General features: G+C 46.3%; 1 protein-coding gene across 1 annotated transcript in view; it reads left to right on the top strand.

Moving 5' to 3' along the window:
- Positions 1-16,681, top strand: part of LOC137504856 (calpain-13-like) — a 143,547-nt gene that overhangs the window by 80,526 nt on the left and 46,340 nt on the right. Inside the window, exons 13-16 of the mRNA XM_068233448.1 lie at positions 2,195-2,355; positions 3,223-3,374; positions 9,584-9,595; positions 15,375-15,481. Coding sequence (XP_068089549.1) covers positions 2,195-2,355; positions 3,223-3,374; positions 9,584-9,595; positions 15,375-15,481 — 432 coding nt within the window. The remainder of the gene's footprint in view (positions 1-2,194; positions 2,356-3,222; positions 3,375-9,583; positions 9,596-15,374; positions 15,482-16,681) is intronic.

The raw sequence follows: 16,681 nt of genomic DNA, 5'->3' as shown, positions 1-16,681 counted from the left end.
ACGGCTTTCACCTCCATGTACAAGGCGTGAACCCTACTGGTGCCTGCACAGTACTGCTGTACTCATACACAAAGGGGAGTCCCCAAGTGCTCCAATTATTCACTCCCTTTTATGCTGCCCAGTATTTCCTCCCACCCCTTTCCTTGTTAAAGAGGAACTGTAACATAAAAATATCCCCTGGGGGGTACTCACCTCGGGTGGGGGAAGCCTCCGGATCCTAATGAGGCTTCCCACGCCGTCCTCCATCCGTCAGGGGTCTCGCTGCAGCCCTCCGTGGAGTCCGGGCAGCGGTGACGTCATTATTTACCTTCCTGGCTCCTGCGCAGGCGCTCTGACGGCTGTCGGCTCCGAACTACACGGAAATACCCGATCGCCGTCGGGTCCGCTCTACTGCGCAGGCGCAAGTTTCCTGCGCCTGCGCAGTAGAGCGGACCCGAATGAGATCGGGTATTTCCGTGTAGTTCGGAATGGAAAGCCGCCACAGCGCCCCCGCTGGAGCCAGCAAAGGTAAATATTGAAATGACAGTCGGCACAGTCGCCGGCTGTTCGGAGGGCTGCGGAGAGACCCCCGTGGGACAGAGGACGGCGTGGGAAGCCTCATTAGGATCCGGAGGCTTCCCCCACCCGAGGTGAGTACCCCCCAGGGGATGTTTTGAATGTTACAGAGTCTCTTTAATTGTTGTGGTCAGGACTTTCAGACCTGTGTTTTCTTCGCATTTTCTTTCCTCAAAGTATCACTTACCACAGGGTAAATTGCTGCAAATGGGAATGTCACTATTAGTACACACATTACTCAGTGTGCTCAGTGTTGCCCGTGACTTGTATATAAGTCGACACCTGTACTTTTATGAAGTGAATCCAACCTAAATTTGTTGACTAATACTCGAGTATATACAGTAGTTATTTGGGTTGAAAAAAGACATACGTCCATCAAGTTCAACCAGAAAATAAAGTACACCAGCCTGCTCCCTCACATATCCTTGTTGATCCAAAGGAAGGCGAAAAACCCTTACAAGGTATGGTCCAATTAGCACAAAAAGGGAAAAAATTCCTTCCCGACTCCAGATGGCAATCAGAAAAAATCCCTGGATCAAAACCACTGGGAAATGCCTAGTAATTATAGCCATGGATGTTTTTCAATGCAGGGAAAGCATCTAAGCCCCCTGTAAATGCAGATATAGTATTTGCCATAACTACTTCCTGTGGCAATGCATTGCACATCTTAATCTCTCTTACTCTAAAGAACCCTTTCCTAAATAAATGGCTAAAACGTTTTTCCTCCATGCGCAGATCATGTCCTCTAGTCCTTTGTGAAGGCCTAGAGACAAAAAGCTCATCCGCCAAGCTATTATATTGCCTTCTAACGTATTTATACATGTTAATTAGGTTCCCTCTAAGGCGTCTTTTCTCCAGACTAAACAAACCCAGTTTATCTAACCTTTCTTGGTAAGTGAGACCTTCCAAAACGGCAATATCTTTCCTGTAATGTGGTGCCCAGAAGTTGAATTCCAAATTACTAGAGAGTTAAACGGGCAATATTATGCTAGCATCTTGAGTTTTTATTTCCCTTAAAATGCATCCCAAAATTTGATTAGCTTTAGCTGCAGCGGCTTGGCATTGAATAAGATTATTTAACTTGTTGTCGATAAGTACTCCTAAGTCCTTCTCCAAGTTTGATGTCCTGATCTGTATCCCGTTTATTTTGTATGATGCTAGACCATTGGTATGACCAAAATGCTTGACTTTACATTTTTCAACGTTGAATTTCATCTGCCATTTATGTGCCAATATAGCCATCCTATCCAGATCCTGTTGCAATATGTCACTATCTTCCTGAGAGTTGATGATTTTGCACAATTTTGTGTCATCTGCAAAAATAGCATCATTGCTTTCTACTGCATCTACTACAGTAGGTCATTAATAAATAAATTGAAGAGCACTGGACCCAGTACTGGCCTCTGTGGACCCCACTGCTAATAGTCACCCATTTTGAAAAAGATCCATTGAACACCACAACTCTTTTTTTACTGTCCATGAAGTAGCAAATGTACTTGTGAGAGAAGTATAAGACTTAAGTTTTTGTTTACATAATCTAGCACACTTCTGTGTATATGTTGATAACTTGGCATACTGTGAAACAGGGTGGTGCAAACAAGTAAGTAAAATACTATACATTACATTCATGCATCTCCAGGATGCCTTGGGAAGATTTTGCTCAGGATTTCAGCACAGTTATTCTCTGCAATCACATCCCGGACTTCCTAGACTTGGGAGATCAGCACAGAAAATGGTATCGAAAGCCCTTCTGGAAACGCTGGAGAAATGTTGGCTCTACAGGCAAATTCAATGACGAAGGTAGAACCATATTTTGAAGGGAAAAAAAAAAGAAAGAAAGTAGGAAAGGTGTAGAGAGTGATATGAAATGGAAAGGGGGGGGGGGGGCATTATAGAGCTTGAGAGGGGATGGAAACCAAAGTCAAGAGAGGTGAAGGAAAGGTGGGTTAGAAAGGGAAGACCAGGTAGGAGGAGGAAAATAACAAGAACCCAACAAAGCTGTAAATTATGGGGTCAAATATGGGCCCCAAAATGGATAGAAAGGTAAAGAGAAGGGAGTGGAAGGGAAAGAAAAAAAAGGAAAAAGAGAGAGATGGAAAGAGATGAAAGTCGAATGAGAAAAGCAGGAGGGGAAGAAAAGGAAGAGGGAAAAGAAAAACCTGGAAAGCTAAAGGACCCATAAATCAGGAGGAGAAGGGATGAGCAATGGATGAGAAGGAGGAGGCAGGAGTAGGAAGGAACATAGAGAATAAGAAGAAGTAGAAAAAAGGCAAAAGAGAAGGAGTGGAGAGTTAGTAGCAGTAGAAGAGCGGGAAAAGGAAAGGGAGGAGCAGAAGAAGGAGTGGAGGGGTGGGAGCAGTAGATGAGCGGGAAAACGAAAGGGAGGAGCAGAAGAAGGAGTGGAGGGGTGGTAACAGTAGAAAAGCAGGACAAGGAAAGGGAGGAGCAGAAAAAAGCGGAAGAGATGGAGGAGCAGTAGAAATGTAGGACAGGGAAAGGCAGGAGAAGAGGAGGAGAGTAAAGGGAAGGAGCATTAGAGGATCACGACAAGGAGAGCAGGAGGCCAGGACAGAGAGGAACAGGAGAAAAAGAAGTTAGGAGGGGATTACTGTAGATTATAAAAGGTGTGTTTTGTATAATATAGTATCTTACATGTTTTAATTTCAGAGCTCTTCCTCCAGAACCCGCAGTACATAATCTCAGTGACCTCATCTGACGAGGTGAAGAGGGGATTCAATATAGTCATAACTCTCATGCAGAGCAGCCGGAACCAGCAGAAATTTGGAAGCTGGCTGTCCATGGGTTTTGCGCTCTTCAAGGTACGCAGGAAGCAGGAGGCCCAATGTGGCATCATTATTTATCTAAGGGAGGCTGTTCACTGTTGGACTGAATTATGATCTTAGGTCTCTTTATCAAGCAGACCCGTCACTTCAGTATAAAAGTCATCACACTATGTAGACATGTCCCTTTAAAGACTCCTACACACGCTTGACTAAAGTCGGCTGAGGCTCAGCCAATAATCAGGTGTGTGTATGGCAGCCCCCGACCCCCAAGCAATCCGCCCGAATAATCAACTCACCCGAGTGATGGCCGATTGCTTTGATCATGCTGCTACCCCGCCCACAACAAGCATGACGCCATGCATGCGCCACTCCGCCGTCCCTCCGCCCCTTGCATAGCAACAGAATGTGTTGTCAGTTACCCAGCTGACTTCGTGTCTGTACAGCCAGGAACAGCAATGTGGCTCAAGGTGATTGCTTACCTATCCCCATTGGGCGACATCTATCAAGGTGCATATACACCTTAATAGTATACATTAATGGCCACTTGGGGAGCTTCTCAGGTTCTAGGTAAACCTGGGAACACCTCCAATGTCTCAACCATCCCAGCACTAAGCTCCACCCCCAACAAAAATCACCAGTCCATTGCCTGAACCTTTATTACTTATTCCATTTTGCTACAGGTTTACCATAATCATGACGTTTTGCTCCTGAGCTACATCATGGCATAATGGATAACATTCCAAATCATGGCCAGGGTACTATCTGCATAGTGTAGTGCAGCTTGTATGTTTTCCCTGTGTTTATGTCGATTTCCTCCTGGCATGCTGATTTCCTCTTTCATTGCAAAAACGTACTCATAAGTTAATTGGTTCCACCCAATATTGGTCTTTAGTAGGGATGAGACTATAAGCTCTTCACAAGGACAGTCAGTGACATGACTATGTATTCTGTAAAGTGCTGCAGAAGATGGCAGAGCTATATAAATACATACTATAATAATAATATTGTAGGAAATTAGATTATGACTGGTAGGATTAGATAGTGAGCTCCTCTGAGGACAGACAGTGACATGACTATGTGCTCTGTAAAGTGCTGCAGAAGATGTCAGTCCTATATAAATACACATTAACAATATGGTAGGACATTAGACTATGAATATGGCTGTGAGCTCCTCTGAGGACAGCCAGTGACATGACTATGTACTCTGTAAAGTGCTGCAGAAGATGTCACTGCTCTATAAGTACATAATAATAATATGATTATGGTAGGATTACCGTAGATTGTTGGCTCCTCTGAGGACAATTAGTGACATGACTATGTATGCTGTAAAGTACAGCAGCAGATGTAAGTGTATTATAAATACATAATAATACAGTAGGACATTACACTGGAGCTGGGAAAAAAGGGCGCAGGCAGCTAGTGGACAAAAAGGGCGCCGCCATTCACTCCCATAATAAATAACGTTTAATGGGCGCCGAGCAGGAAAAAAGGGCGCCGGAGCTAAATAAAGTTTACAAACGGCGCCCGGAGCTAAATAAAGTTTACAAACGGCGCCCGGAGATGTTTAATGATTTATAACAGAGCTTGTGGTGATTTACGTTTATAAAATGCACCCGTGCCGAATAACGTTTATGAAAATACTAAACATATTTATCTTATTTAAATAATTAAAACATTATTTAAAGTTTTATCCCTTACTGTTTGTAAAACATTATTATTCACAAAATAAAGCGATCAGTACGTAATGTAAATTGCAAAATATTTTTTGCATCCACAATTAGTAAAACATTATTATCCACATAATAAAGGGGGGTCTTAGGTTTAGGCACCACCAGGGGGGTCTTAGGTTTAGGCACCAACGGGGGGTCTTAGGTTTAGGCACCAACAGGGGGTCTTAGGTTTAGGCACCAACAGGGGGGTCTTAGGTTAGGCACCAACAGGGGGGTCTTAGGTTTAGGCACCAACAGGGGGGTCTTAGGTTTAGGCACCAACAGGGGGGTCTTAGGTTTAGGCACCAACAGGGGGGTCTTAGGTTTAGGCACCAACAGGGGGGTCTAGGGGTTAGGGGTAGGTACAGGGAGGGTTACTTAGGCACCAACAGGGGGGGTCTTAGGTTTAGGCACCAACAGGGGGGTCTTAGGTTTAGACACCAACAGGGGGGGTCTTAGGTTTAGGCACCAACAGGGGGGTCTTAGGTTTAGGCACCAACAGGGGGGTCTTAGGTTTAGGCACCAACAGGGGGGTCTTAGGTTTAGGCACCAACAGGGGGGTCTTAGGTTTAGGCACCAACAGGGGGGTCTTAGGTTTAGGCACCAACAGGGGGGTCTTAGGTTTAGGCACCAACAGGGAGGTCTTAGGTTTAGGCACCAACAGGGAGGTCTTAGGTTTAGGCATCAACAGGGGGTCTTAGGTTTAGGCACCAACAGGGGGGTCTTAGGTTTAGGCACCAACAGGGGGGTCTTAGGTTTAGGCACCAACAGGGGGGTCTTAGGTTTAGGCACCAACAGGGGGGTCTTAGGTTTAGGCACCAACAGGGGGGTCTTAGGTTTAGGCACCAACAGGGGGGTCTTAGGTTTAGGCACCAACAGGGGGGTCTAGGGGTTAGGGGTAGGTACAGGGAGGGTTACTTAGGCACCAACAGGGGGTGTCTTAGGTTTAGGCACCAACAGGGGGGTCTTAGGTTTAGACACCAACAGGGGGGGGTCTTAGGTTTAGGCACCAACAGGGGGGTCTTAGGTTTAGGCACCAACAGGGGGGTCTTAGGTTTAGGCACCAACAGGGGGGTCTTAGGTTTAGGCACCAACAGGGGGGTCTTAGGTTTAGGCACCAACAGGGGGGGTCTTAGGTTTAGGCACCAACAGGGGGGTCTTAGGTTTAGGCACCAACAGGGGGGTCTTAGGTTTAGGCACCAACAGGGGGGTCTTAGGTTTAGGCATCAACAGAGGGGTCTTAGGTTTAGGCACCAACAGGGGAATCTTAGGTTTAGGCACCAACAGGGGGGTCTTAGGTTTAGGCACCAACAGGGGGTCTAGGGGTTAGGGATAGGTACAGGGAGGGTTCTGTGTAAGAGTAGGCTTAGGTATAGTTTTACTAAAATTTTAGTAACAATTACTAATGTTTTACAACACTTATTACGAACGTAGTTATATTTATATCATCGTTATAAAGAATATTTTCAGATTTTATTATAAGAACAAACCATAAATGAAGGTTATTCACAATAATATACAATTATAACAATTAAACATATATTATTGTTTTTTTAATAAACGTAATTATAAGTTTAACTTTTGAAACAGGGAAGATTAACGTTTTCACAATTTCCGATTTCATAAACATTATTTAATGATTTATAATTTTGTTAAACATTATTTGTAAACGAAATATAGCACACTATTTTTATAAACTCTATTAATGATTAATTATTATTTAGAGTTTACACCCCGCGCCCTTTTGTCCGGGCGCCCTTTTTGTACGTACGCCATTACACTATGCCCATGGCAGGAACTTGATTGTGAGCTCCTCTGAGGACAGTCAGTGACATGACTATGTACTCTGTAAAGTGCTGTGGAACGTGTCAGTGCCACCTCTCCTCCAAATTCAGAGCCTAGGTTTCCTTTAAACAGATCTCCAGGTAGCGAGATTGCAGACAAATGAATTTACTCCGTTCTAATGGAAATACTGGACAGCTGTGACAGCAGATACATAACGCTGATTAAACAATCTGCTGGCGGACGGGGCGATCAGCCAAGAAATACAATATATTCTCGTGTTTTGGCTAAATGCTGAATTGATTATATCGACTGCTCTCATTGCTCACAGCTCTTAAATTTATGGCAGAGAGTCCGGGTGTGATTTGTTTCCCGCCGCTGCTAATGTGTTTACTGAGTCAAGCGTCGGAGCGAGCATCGAATCCAAATTACCATCAGCCCTCAACCCTCATCAACAGAGATCCGTGTCTAAAATCATCCTGAGGGGGAGGGGGGAGGGGCATTTACTCTCAGGCAGGGAACACACTTACAAGGGCGTTTTTTTCTCGCAATTCCCAGGTTCCCATCATAGTGCATTCATGTTTGAGATCGTGTTTCCTGCATCCAATCATGTTGCGCTCATTCCACAATTGTGGACATGCCCATCGTGCGTAAAAAAGCAGAAAGCTGTGCGATTTAAATTAGTAGAAGGTAGACACGTAGGGTGGCACTAAATGCCCTGGTGGGCAGACCCAAGGGGGTAGCAGGAGTTAGAAGCTGTGCCTCCGGATCAAACAGCATACAATGTGGTAACAGGAGAAACAAATTAGAAGTCCGGGCACCAGCCAGCAGGATATGCTGCACACAACACCTTTAATACATCCCCAAGATTCCTGACAGATTATTGCAAAAGCCTAACAGCCGTTTCACAGATAAAACTGCTTCTTCATTGTTGCCTCTGAAGAAGCAGTTGTATCTGTGAAACGGCTGTTAGGCTTTTGCAATAATCTGTCAGGAATCTTGGGGATGTATTAAAGGTGTTGTGTGCAGCATATCCTGCTGGCTGGTGCCCAGACTTCTAATTTGTTTCTCCTGTTACCGCGATTTAAATTAGTGGGGAAAACGCAAAGGCAAAATGCCAACGAACGCTAACCATGTGCTTTTCCTGAGCGTGGACTGAGAAAGAAAGGAATGTGTTCTACCTGATGGGCCACACCTTTCCTGATTCACCTGATGGGCCACGCCTTTCCTGATTCAGACCTATCAATTCATTTCAGCTGTATCAAAAATATGTGAGGATCTCGGCCCTCGTAGGACCGGTTTGACATCCCTGCTGTAGGGTCAAAAAGAATGGGAATAATGGGGACCCCAACAATACATTTGGGGACATATGATAGACACCTAATGATATTGTGTGACTGGGGTGGGATGGAGTCTGGCAGTTGGCTCGGGGCCCCTGGGTGATAGATTTACTGGGGGGGAGGACTGTGCTAGGTGAGCCCCCAAGTTACTTTTGTCCCAGGCCCTCATTGGAGGCAGAACCAGCCCTGGCGATACGCGAGATCGGGCAGAACTAAGGACAACTGCACCTCAAGTCACTGACCACCAGTTTTAACACCTCCATGTAGTATGAGAACTCATCCTCACAATCTGTTCATAGTGTGCAAAATCGTTTGACCCTCATACTATATAGAGGTGGAAAAATTGGTCAGTGATTAGCCAATCAAAATTGAAAGTATGCACCAGGCTTAAAGAGGAACTCCAGTTAAAATAATTTAATAAAAAAGTGCTTCATTTTTACAATGATTATGTATAAATGATTTAGTCAGTGTTTTCCCATTGTAAAATCTTTCCTCTCCCTGATTTACATTCTGACATTTATCACATGGTAACATTTTTACTGCTGGCAGGTGACGTTATGTCAGTGAAAGTAGATGCTGCTTGCTTTTTTGACAGTTGGAAATAGCTGAAAACAGCTGTTATTTCCCACAATGCAACAAGGCTCCCACAGTGTGATGTCAGAATCATGGTCCCGACATCACACTGTGGGAGGGGCTTCACCACCATATCAGCCATACAGAGCCCCCTGATCCTTTGTGAAAAGGAAAAGATTTCTCATGTAAAAGGGGGTATCAGCTGTTGATTGGGATGAAGTTCAATTCTTGGTTACGTTTTTCCTTTAAATGTACTCTAAATAGAGTTACTACAAACGCTTGGGCCTGTCTTCATGATTATCTGCACCATCTGCACTCTGCAAGCGGAAGTCTGCATCATCAGACATTCAGTCTCTGCTGTGCTTTCATTATAATACTATGAGCTGGATTACAGGAGGGAAAAGCAGAATGGTGACTCATCATTGTGCTGCTACTTGGCATCATCCAATCAGCTGGCTAAAGGAGGGGCTCTGCCCAGCCTGTGTTGCTCGGCTGCAGAGTTGAGCAGGGTGAGTGTGCAGAGCTGATTATGCTGTGTGACTGTGCTGTCTGACTCACAAGGCTGGTTGGTCAGAATGACAGATCTTTGGCAGGTGTGGATGTTTTGCACATCCTGTATTTGCCACATGTGTTACGTTTTACATTTGGAGTTTAACTTTTAAACTGGTCAGTGAATGATTTGTATGAATTACCAGTTCACTATGCTTTGCTACTCTCCTAGGGTTCCAAACCTTACATGTCGGTACTTTATGTTTTATGTACAGTATATGTATCCAATGGAGTGTTATCATTCAATATACCATATAATAAAGTCTGCATCTTTTTTCGTCTCTCTTGACAGGTGGATCCCAAGGTACGAGGCTTACGCTAAAACACCTTTTAAATCAAGTTCAAGCTCTCAGTAAATTACAGAACGGAAATGGATTTGGCAACCTGAGACCGCTATACATGATATTTGTGTTGGCTTTTCCCATTGTGAACCCCCCAGGCTAGCACCTCAGTCTGAAATCTCCAATGAGCTGTAGTAGAGCCTAGCACCTCAGTCTGAAATCTCCAATGAGCCATAGCAGAGCCTAGCACCTCAGTCTGAAATCTCCAATGAGCTGTAGTAGAGCCTAGCATCTCAGTCTGAAATCTCCAATGAGCCATTGTAGCAGAGCTTAGCACCTCAGGCTGAAATCTCCAATGAGCCGTAGTAGAGCCAAGCACCTCAGTCTGAAATCTCCAATGAGCCGTAGTAGAGCCAAGCACCTCAGTCTGAAATCTCCAATGAGCCGTAGTAGAGCCTAGCACCTTAGTCAGAAATCTCCAATGAGCCGTAGTAGAGCCTAGCACCTCAGTCGGAAATCTCCAATGAGCTGTAGTAGAGCCTAGCACCTCAGTCAGAAATCTCCAATGAGCCGTAGTAGAGCCAAGCAACTCAGTCGGAAATCTCCAATGAGCTGTAGTAGAGCCAAGCACCTCAGTCTGAAATCTCCAATGAGCCGTAGTAGAGCCAAGCACCTCAGTCTGAAATCTCCAATGAGCTGTAGTAGAGCCTAGCACCTCAGTCAGAAATCTCCAATGAGCCGTAGTAGAGCCAAGCAACTCAGTCGGAAATCTCCAATGAGCTGTAGTAGAGCCAAGCACCTCAGTCTGAAATCTCCAATGAGCCGTAGTAGAGCCAAGCAACTCAGTCGGAAATCTCCAATGAGCCGTAGTAGAGCCTAGCACCTCAGTCTGAAATCTCCAATGAGCCGTAGTAGAGCCAAGCACCTCAGTCTAAAATCTCAAATGAGCCGTAGTAGAGCCTAGCACCTCAGTCTGAAATCTCCAGTGAGCAATAGTAGAGCCTAGCAACTCAGTCAGGGGCGTAACTAGAAATCACTGGGCCCCCCTGCGAATATTTGGATGGAGCCCCCCCAATAGGTGCCAAATAATCGTAATGGGGCAGCGTTTCACTGTAAATTAATTGTAAAGTGGGCAGCATTTCACCAGAAAATCGTAATGTGGGCCAGAAAATCATAATGTGGGCAGAGTTCACCAGAAAATTGTAAGGTGGACAGCAGTCACCAGAGAATTGTAACGTGGGTAGCAGTCACCAGAAAACTGTAACGTGGGCAGTAGTCACCATAAAATTGTAACGTGGGCAGCAGTCACCAGAGAATTGTAACGTGGGCAGCAGTCACCAGAAAATTGTAATGTGGACAGCATTCACCAGACAATCGTAATGTGGGCAGCGTTCACCAGAAAATCGTAATGTGGGCCAGAAAATCATAATGTGGGCAGAGTTCACCAGAAAATTGTAAGGTGGACAGCAGTCACCAGAGAATTGTAACGTGGGTAGCAGTCACCAGAAAACTGTAACGTGGGCAGTAGTCACCATAAAATTGTAACGTGGGCAGCAGTCACCAGAGAATCGTAATGTGGACAGCATTCACCAGAAAATCTTAATGTGGACAGCGTTCACCAGAAAATCGTAATGTGGACAGCGTTCACCAGAAAATCGTAACGTGGGCAGTGTTCACCAGAAAATCGTAATGTGGGCCAGAAAATCGTAATGTGGGCAGAGTTCACCAGAAAATCGTAATGTGGGCAGCAGTCACCAGAAAATCGTAAGGTGAGCAGCAGTCACCAGAAAATTGTAACGTGGACAGCATTCACCAGAATATCGTAATGTGGGCCAGAAAATCGTAATGTGGGCAGAGTTCACCAGAAAATCGTAATGTGGGCAGCGTTCACCAGAAAATCGTAATGTGGGCAGCGTTCACCAGAAAATCGTAATGTGGGCAGCGTTCACCAGAAAATCGTAAAGTGGACAGCATTCACCAGCCAATCGGAACGTGGGCAGCAGTCACCAGAAAATCCTAATGTGGGCAGCAGGCACTAAAAAATCGTAATGTGGGCAGCAGGCACTAGAAAATCGCAATGTGGGCAGCAGTCACCAGAAAATCTTAATGTGGACAGCGTTCACCAGAAAATCGTAATGTGGACAGCGTTCACCAGAAAATCGTAACGTGGGCAGTGTTCACCAGAAAATCGTAATGTGGGCCAGAAAATCGTAATGTGGGCAGAGTTCACCAGAAAATCGTAATGTGGGCAGCAGTCACCAGAAAATCGTAAGGTGAGCAGCAGTCACCAGAAAATTGTAACGTGGACAGCATTCACCAGAATATCGTAATGTGGGCCAGAAAATCGTAATGTGGGCAGAGTTCACCAGAAAATCGTAATGTGGGCAGCGTTCACCAGAAAATCGTAATGTGGGCAGCGTTCACCAGAAAATCGTAAAGTGGACAGCATTCACCAGCCAATCGGAACGTGGGCAGCAGTCACCAGAAAATCCTAATGTGGGCAGCAGGCACTAAAAAATCGTAATGTGGGCAGCAGGCACTAGAAAATCGCAATGTGGGCAGCAGTCACCAGAAAATCGCAATATGGGCAGCAGTTACCAGAAAATCGCAATGTGGGCAGCAGTCACCAGAAAATCCTAGTGTGGGCAGTCTCTGACTCCTGACTGTGTAGGGGATCCTAGACTGAACATAGGACTACCACCCCCCAAATACACTGTCACACTATACACGGCAATCTCGCCCCTTGGACTGCTGCCAGTCCTGTGCATTGTGTGAACGCTTGGTACGAGCTGGAAGAAGAAAAAAAAATACCTTTTGACCAATCCGCAGACGCAAAAACCGCACAAACTGCCCAGCCTTGACTTCTGTCAAACTCTGGCTTTGTCCCGGACAAAAAACGAAAAACGCTTACCGCTCTGTAACGTTCCGACAGACGGCTTGATTGGTCAACCCTTTTTCTGTATTATTTTCTTTTTTTTCCATTGCTCTGTACCCTTTTATCCCCCTGACCTCTATCGGGGAACTCATGCTACAGTGAATAAAATCACTACCGGCACCCCCCTGATATGCTCTAAGTTAAATGAATGCATACCCAGGGAGCCGCTTCCTATGTCACCAGTAGCCATCTGACAGCTACTGTGCTTCCCTTGTCTGATGTTCTTCCACTCAAATTGTGGCCACACTCCGTGGAGTTATATCCCAGCTTCACTTGCTCGTCAGGGTGCTTCTGTATTAGCCCAGCACTCAGCATAGGAAACAGCAAACACCTATGGGTGGTACCATTCCCACAGGCCCTACTGAATTTCCTACGCTCTCCTCCTCCACTCCTACCTCCCTCACTGGGGGCGGGGGTGAGGGTTCGTCCCTGGGCTCAGAAGACTCTCCCATTAGAACGTCATGACTGCCTGGGATCCTCCCCCCTGAAGCCTGGGACACCATTTTGAGTCATGGAACATCAGACAAGATGGCCGCTATTAGAGTGACCAGACGTCCCGGATTGCCCGGGACACGTCCCGGATTCGGGGTCCGCTGTCCCAGGCTTAATGAGGTCCCGGGAAACGTCCCGCTTTCAGCAGCGGGACGTCCCGGCCTCGGGACTCTGGCCACTCTCTCCTCAATGAACTGGCAGCGGCGTCTATAGACGCCGTGCCAGTTCATTGCCCGCAGCCCCGCTCCAGCCTCCTCTTCCGGTGTCTGTTTCCGACACCGGCAGGCGAGCAGGGCTACGGCAAGATGGCTGCCGAAGCCCTGTACTGGAGACCTATTTGTGTCACTAGTACAGGGCTTCGGGCGCCATCTTGCCGTAGCCCTGTCAGCGCGGGAGAGAAGAGCAGGAGGAGGAAGACGGTCCCGGGACGGAGCAGCGCGCCAGAGGCCGGACACTTCTGCCAGGTGAGTAAATGCTTTCTTTTCCAGGTGAAATGTTTGCCCGCATTGTTTCTTTTCCAGGTGAAATGTTTGCCCGCATTGTTTCTTTTCCAGGTGAAATGTTTGCCCGCATTGTTTCTTTTCCAGGTGAAATGTTTGCCCGCATTGTTTCTTTTCCAGGTGAAATGTTTGCCCGCATTGTTTCTTTTCCAGGTGAAATGTTTGCCCGCATTGTTTCTTTTCCAGGTGAAATGTTTGCCCGCATTGTTTCTTTTCTGGTGAAATGTTTGCCCGCATTGTTTCTTTTCTGGTGAAATGTTTGCCCGCATTGTTTCTTTTCTAGTGAAATGTTATTGTTTGCCCGCAGTGCGTTTCTTTTCTGGCGAAATGTTTGCCCGCAGTGCGTTTCTTTTCTGGCGAAATGTTTGCCGCATTGCGTTTCTTTTCTGGTGAAATGTTTGGCCGCAGTGCGTTTCTTTTCTGGTGAAATGTTTGCCCGCAGTGCGTTTATTTTGTACTGACATGTTGCCCGCATTGCGTTTATTTTGTACTGACATGTTTGCCCGCATTGCATTTATTTTATACTGACATGTTGCCTATTGCGTTTATTTTCTGGTGTCCGGGGTAACTGTTACTGCATTTATTATTTAATGGTCATAGATGGCTATGTTTGCTGCTTTGTGGTTACGGTATACTATTAGCATCACACAGTTTCTGCACACCCATGGTACAAAGTCTCGTTTGTCCACATCATGGCGTAAACACTGCTTTCTTATGCCTCGCTGTTACATCATTACGTTAGCTCCGCCCATACAATGTCATGGCCACGCCCATTTTGTCGGCGCGGCGCGCTGCGCGCGCCGCAGCCCCCCTCCCCCAGTCTTCGCCGCTGCGTGCTCCTCACTCCTTCCCACTTTTCGCCGCGGCGCACTGCGCGCGCCGCCCCCCCCTTCCCCTCCCGTCCCAGGTTGGACCCACAAAAATATGGTCACTCTACCGCTATGCAATCTCCCATAGCAAACTCTATGCATGTATGGAAAGAATAAAACAGTTAGAAAAAACATTGCATGCACACTTTAGCATATCACATTGCAACAATACAACTGAATGTAACACACAGCTGAGGAAAAAACTCTGAACCAGCGCACGCAGCAAGTACGCTCTGGAATGTTACACACCTCGAACATTAATCACCCCTCCCACACGAGAGGGCATAACTCATAACCGTACGAACGGAACTAATAGCGAAAGCGCAGCTTCATATCCCTCTCTCAGGAATGTGAAACGAAAAACCTCACTAAACAGATAACTCATGGACAAGAAAACATTTTCGCTGTTATGCACGCCTTACTAAGCTCGAAAAAAACACGTAAAAAATGACATGCAGTATTGCAGCTTCACAGAAAGGCAATGGGTAAAAAAACAGCATCTCTCTGTCTCTCTCTCTCCCAAACTCCGAGGAATATAACCCATAGAACATGAGAGAGAGAGACACACACACAGACACACAGCCCCCCCGCCTCTGCTGCAGGGGGGGGCGCCGCACTGACAAGTAAAAGAAAACATGTATAACACCATACTCGCCTTATCAAAACCTCTTGCGGTGTGTGGCCTCTGTACCAGAAACGAGCTCTGAGTCTCCCAGCAATCTTGGCCCAAGTTTTCTTTACAGGCGTCGGATGCGCTGAAGGTCCTAATGGGATCTGGCCAAACCCATTCTCTTGGACTGCCTTCCCCTATGTGTGGCGTACGTCCACTCCAATTAGGGTGCCCACATCGACCCTGCCGCTGGGATTTTCCCGACTCACTCCGCACAGAGCTTATCTCTGCTTGATAAGCTTTGCACTTCTCGTCTCTGGCCTCCGTAGTCCGCTCTTAACTCTTCCAGCTCAGCTCGCTCTGAGCTTCTCCTGTTCTCTTGTGCTTGCCTCACAGAGATCTAAGTCGCTGCTTCGAGAAGTCTCAATTAGACTGACTCTTGTGCCCACCTGGATCACTAATCAACGACCTGGGATTGGCCTAGGGTTTTCACGGCACCAACTGTAATAAATCACCTTTAGCTCCGGCACCAGCAACTCATCAGAGCTGCAACTCACAGCGACAGCATACAGGAGATAGAGCGGAGACAGCCTTCTTCACCTTTCAAAGGGGTTTATTAAGCATCTTGTGTTACAGTTTGATTTCTTCAAAGTATAAATAGTCTTTCCTATGTCCTATGTACATCACATATATTTACATCATACATACAGGAAGCTAGTATTCTAACTAGGAAGCATAGAGAGCCGGATAGCTGGAAAGTAGAGTGCAGACCCTTTTCCCTCCGTGCTCCCTCTTTATATGAACCAGAAAAAGTTAAATGTGACCTCATCTGAGCCATCTATGATTGGTTCAGATCCCTTGTGATGTCAGGACACACACCTACTCGATTAATATTCAATAAGATATTATGCCCTAGTTGCAAGAATGTTATGTTTTATAAGTATGGCCCATTGTGAGGAAACGCGGAAAAGCCGCCATCTCTCGAGGTGAGGCGGCTGTTTCCGCGTCCAGCATGGCGTCACAACGCGGAAAAAACGCCGCATGCCGCATGGGCAGTGCGGCTGAATCCGCATTGGTAACGGCGGAATCCACATCAGAGGCGACCCCCGCATTAGATACATTGCAAAACAGTACTGGTGTGGCTGGGACTGATAGTCCACCAAGATTCAGACTTACACGCGCGCGAGCACTGAGGCAGAATTTAAATAGCAGTTAGAAGGGTGTCGGCTGACCAGCTGGGTCAGCTGACAAATTCCACTGCTCCCATTGGACCAGCAATTAGGGAGGTCCTGGAAAGGTCCTAGAGTATATATACTGCTGGTTGTTCACTTGCTCCTTGTCTGGCGTTGCGTTCACATATGTGGGAGCACCCAGATCCGTAGTTAGATCCGTTAGTGTGCCGGGACCAGCTGGAGCTGTAATCCTACACTAAGCTAGATTCTGTTGATAGCTAAAGTACTAGTTTGATTGTGATTATCTGTTGTGACTTTTGCCTGCCTTGACTATCCTCCTGAACTCTGATCTTGCACCTCGATAATTCTGATACTCTGTTGCCGAACCCCGGCTCGTACTTTGACTCTGCTTCTGCCTCCTGATTTTGTACCCCGATATTTCTGATACCCCGTTGCCGAACCCTGCCTGTACTTTGACTCTGCCTTAGCCTCCTGATCCTGTACTTTATCTGTCCGTGTGTGTACGACCTG

Source organism: Hyperolius riggenbachi, chromosome 4 (genome assembly GCF_040937935.1).
Source record: "Hyperolius riggenbachi isolate aHypRig1 chromosome 4, aHypRig1.pri, whole genome shotgun sequence".
NCBI classification, from domain to species: Eukaryota; Metazoa; Chordata; class Amphibia; order Anura; family Hyperoliidae; genus Hyperolius; species Hyperolius riggenbachi.
This window is presented reverse-complemented; position numbering and strand designations above follow the sequence as displayed.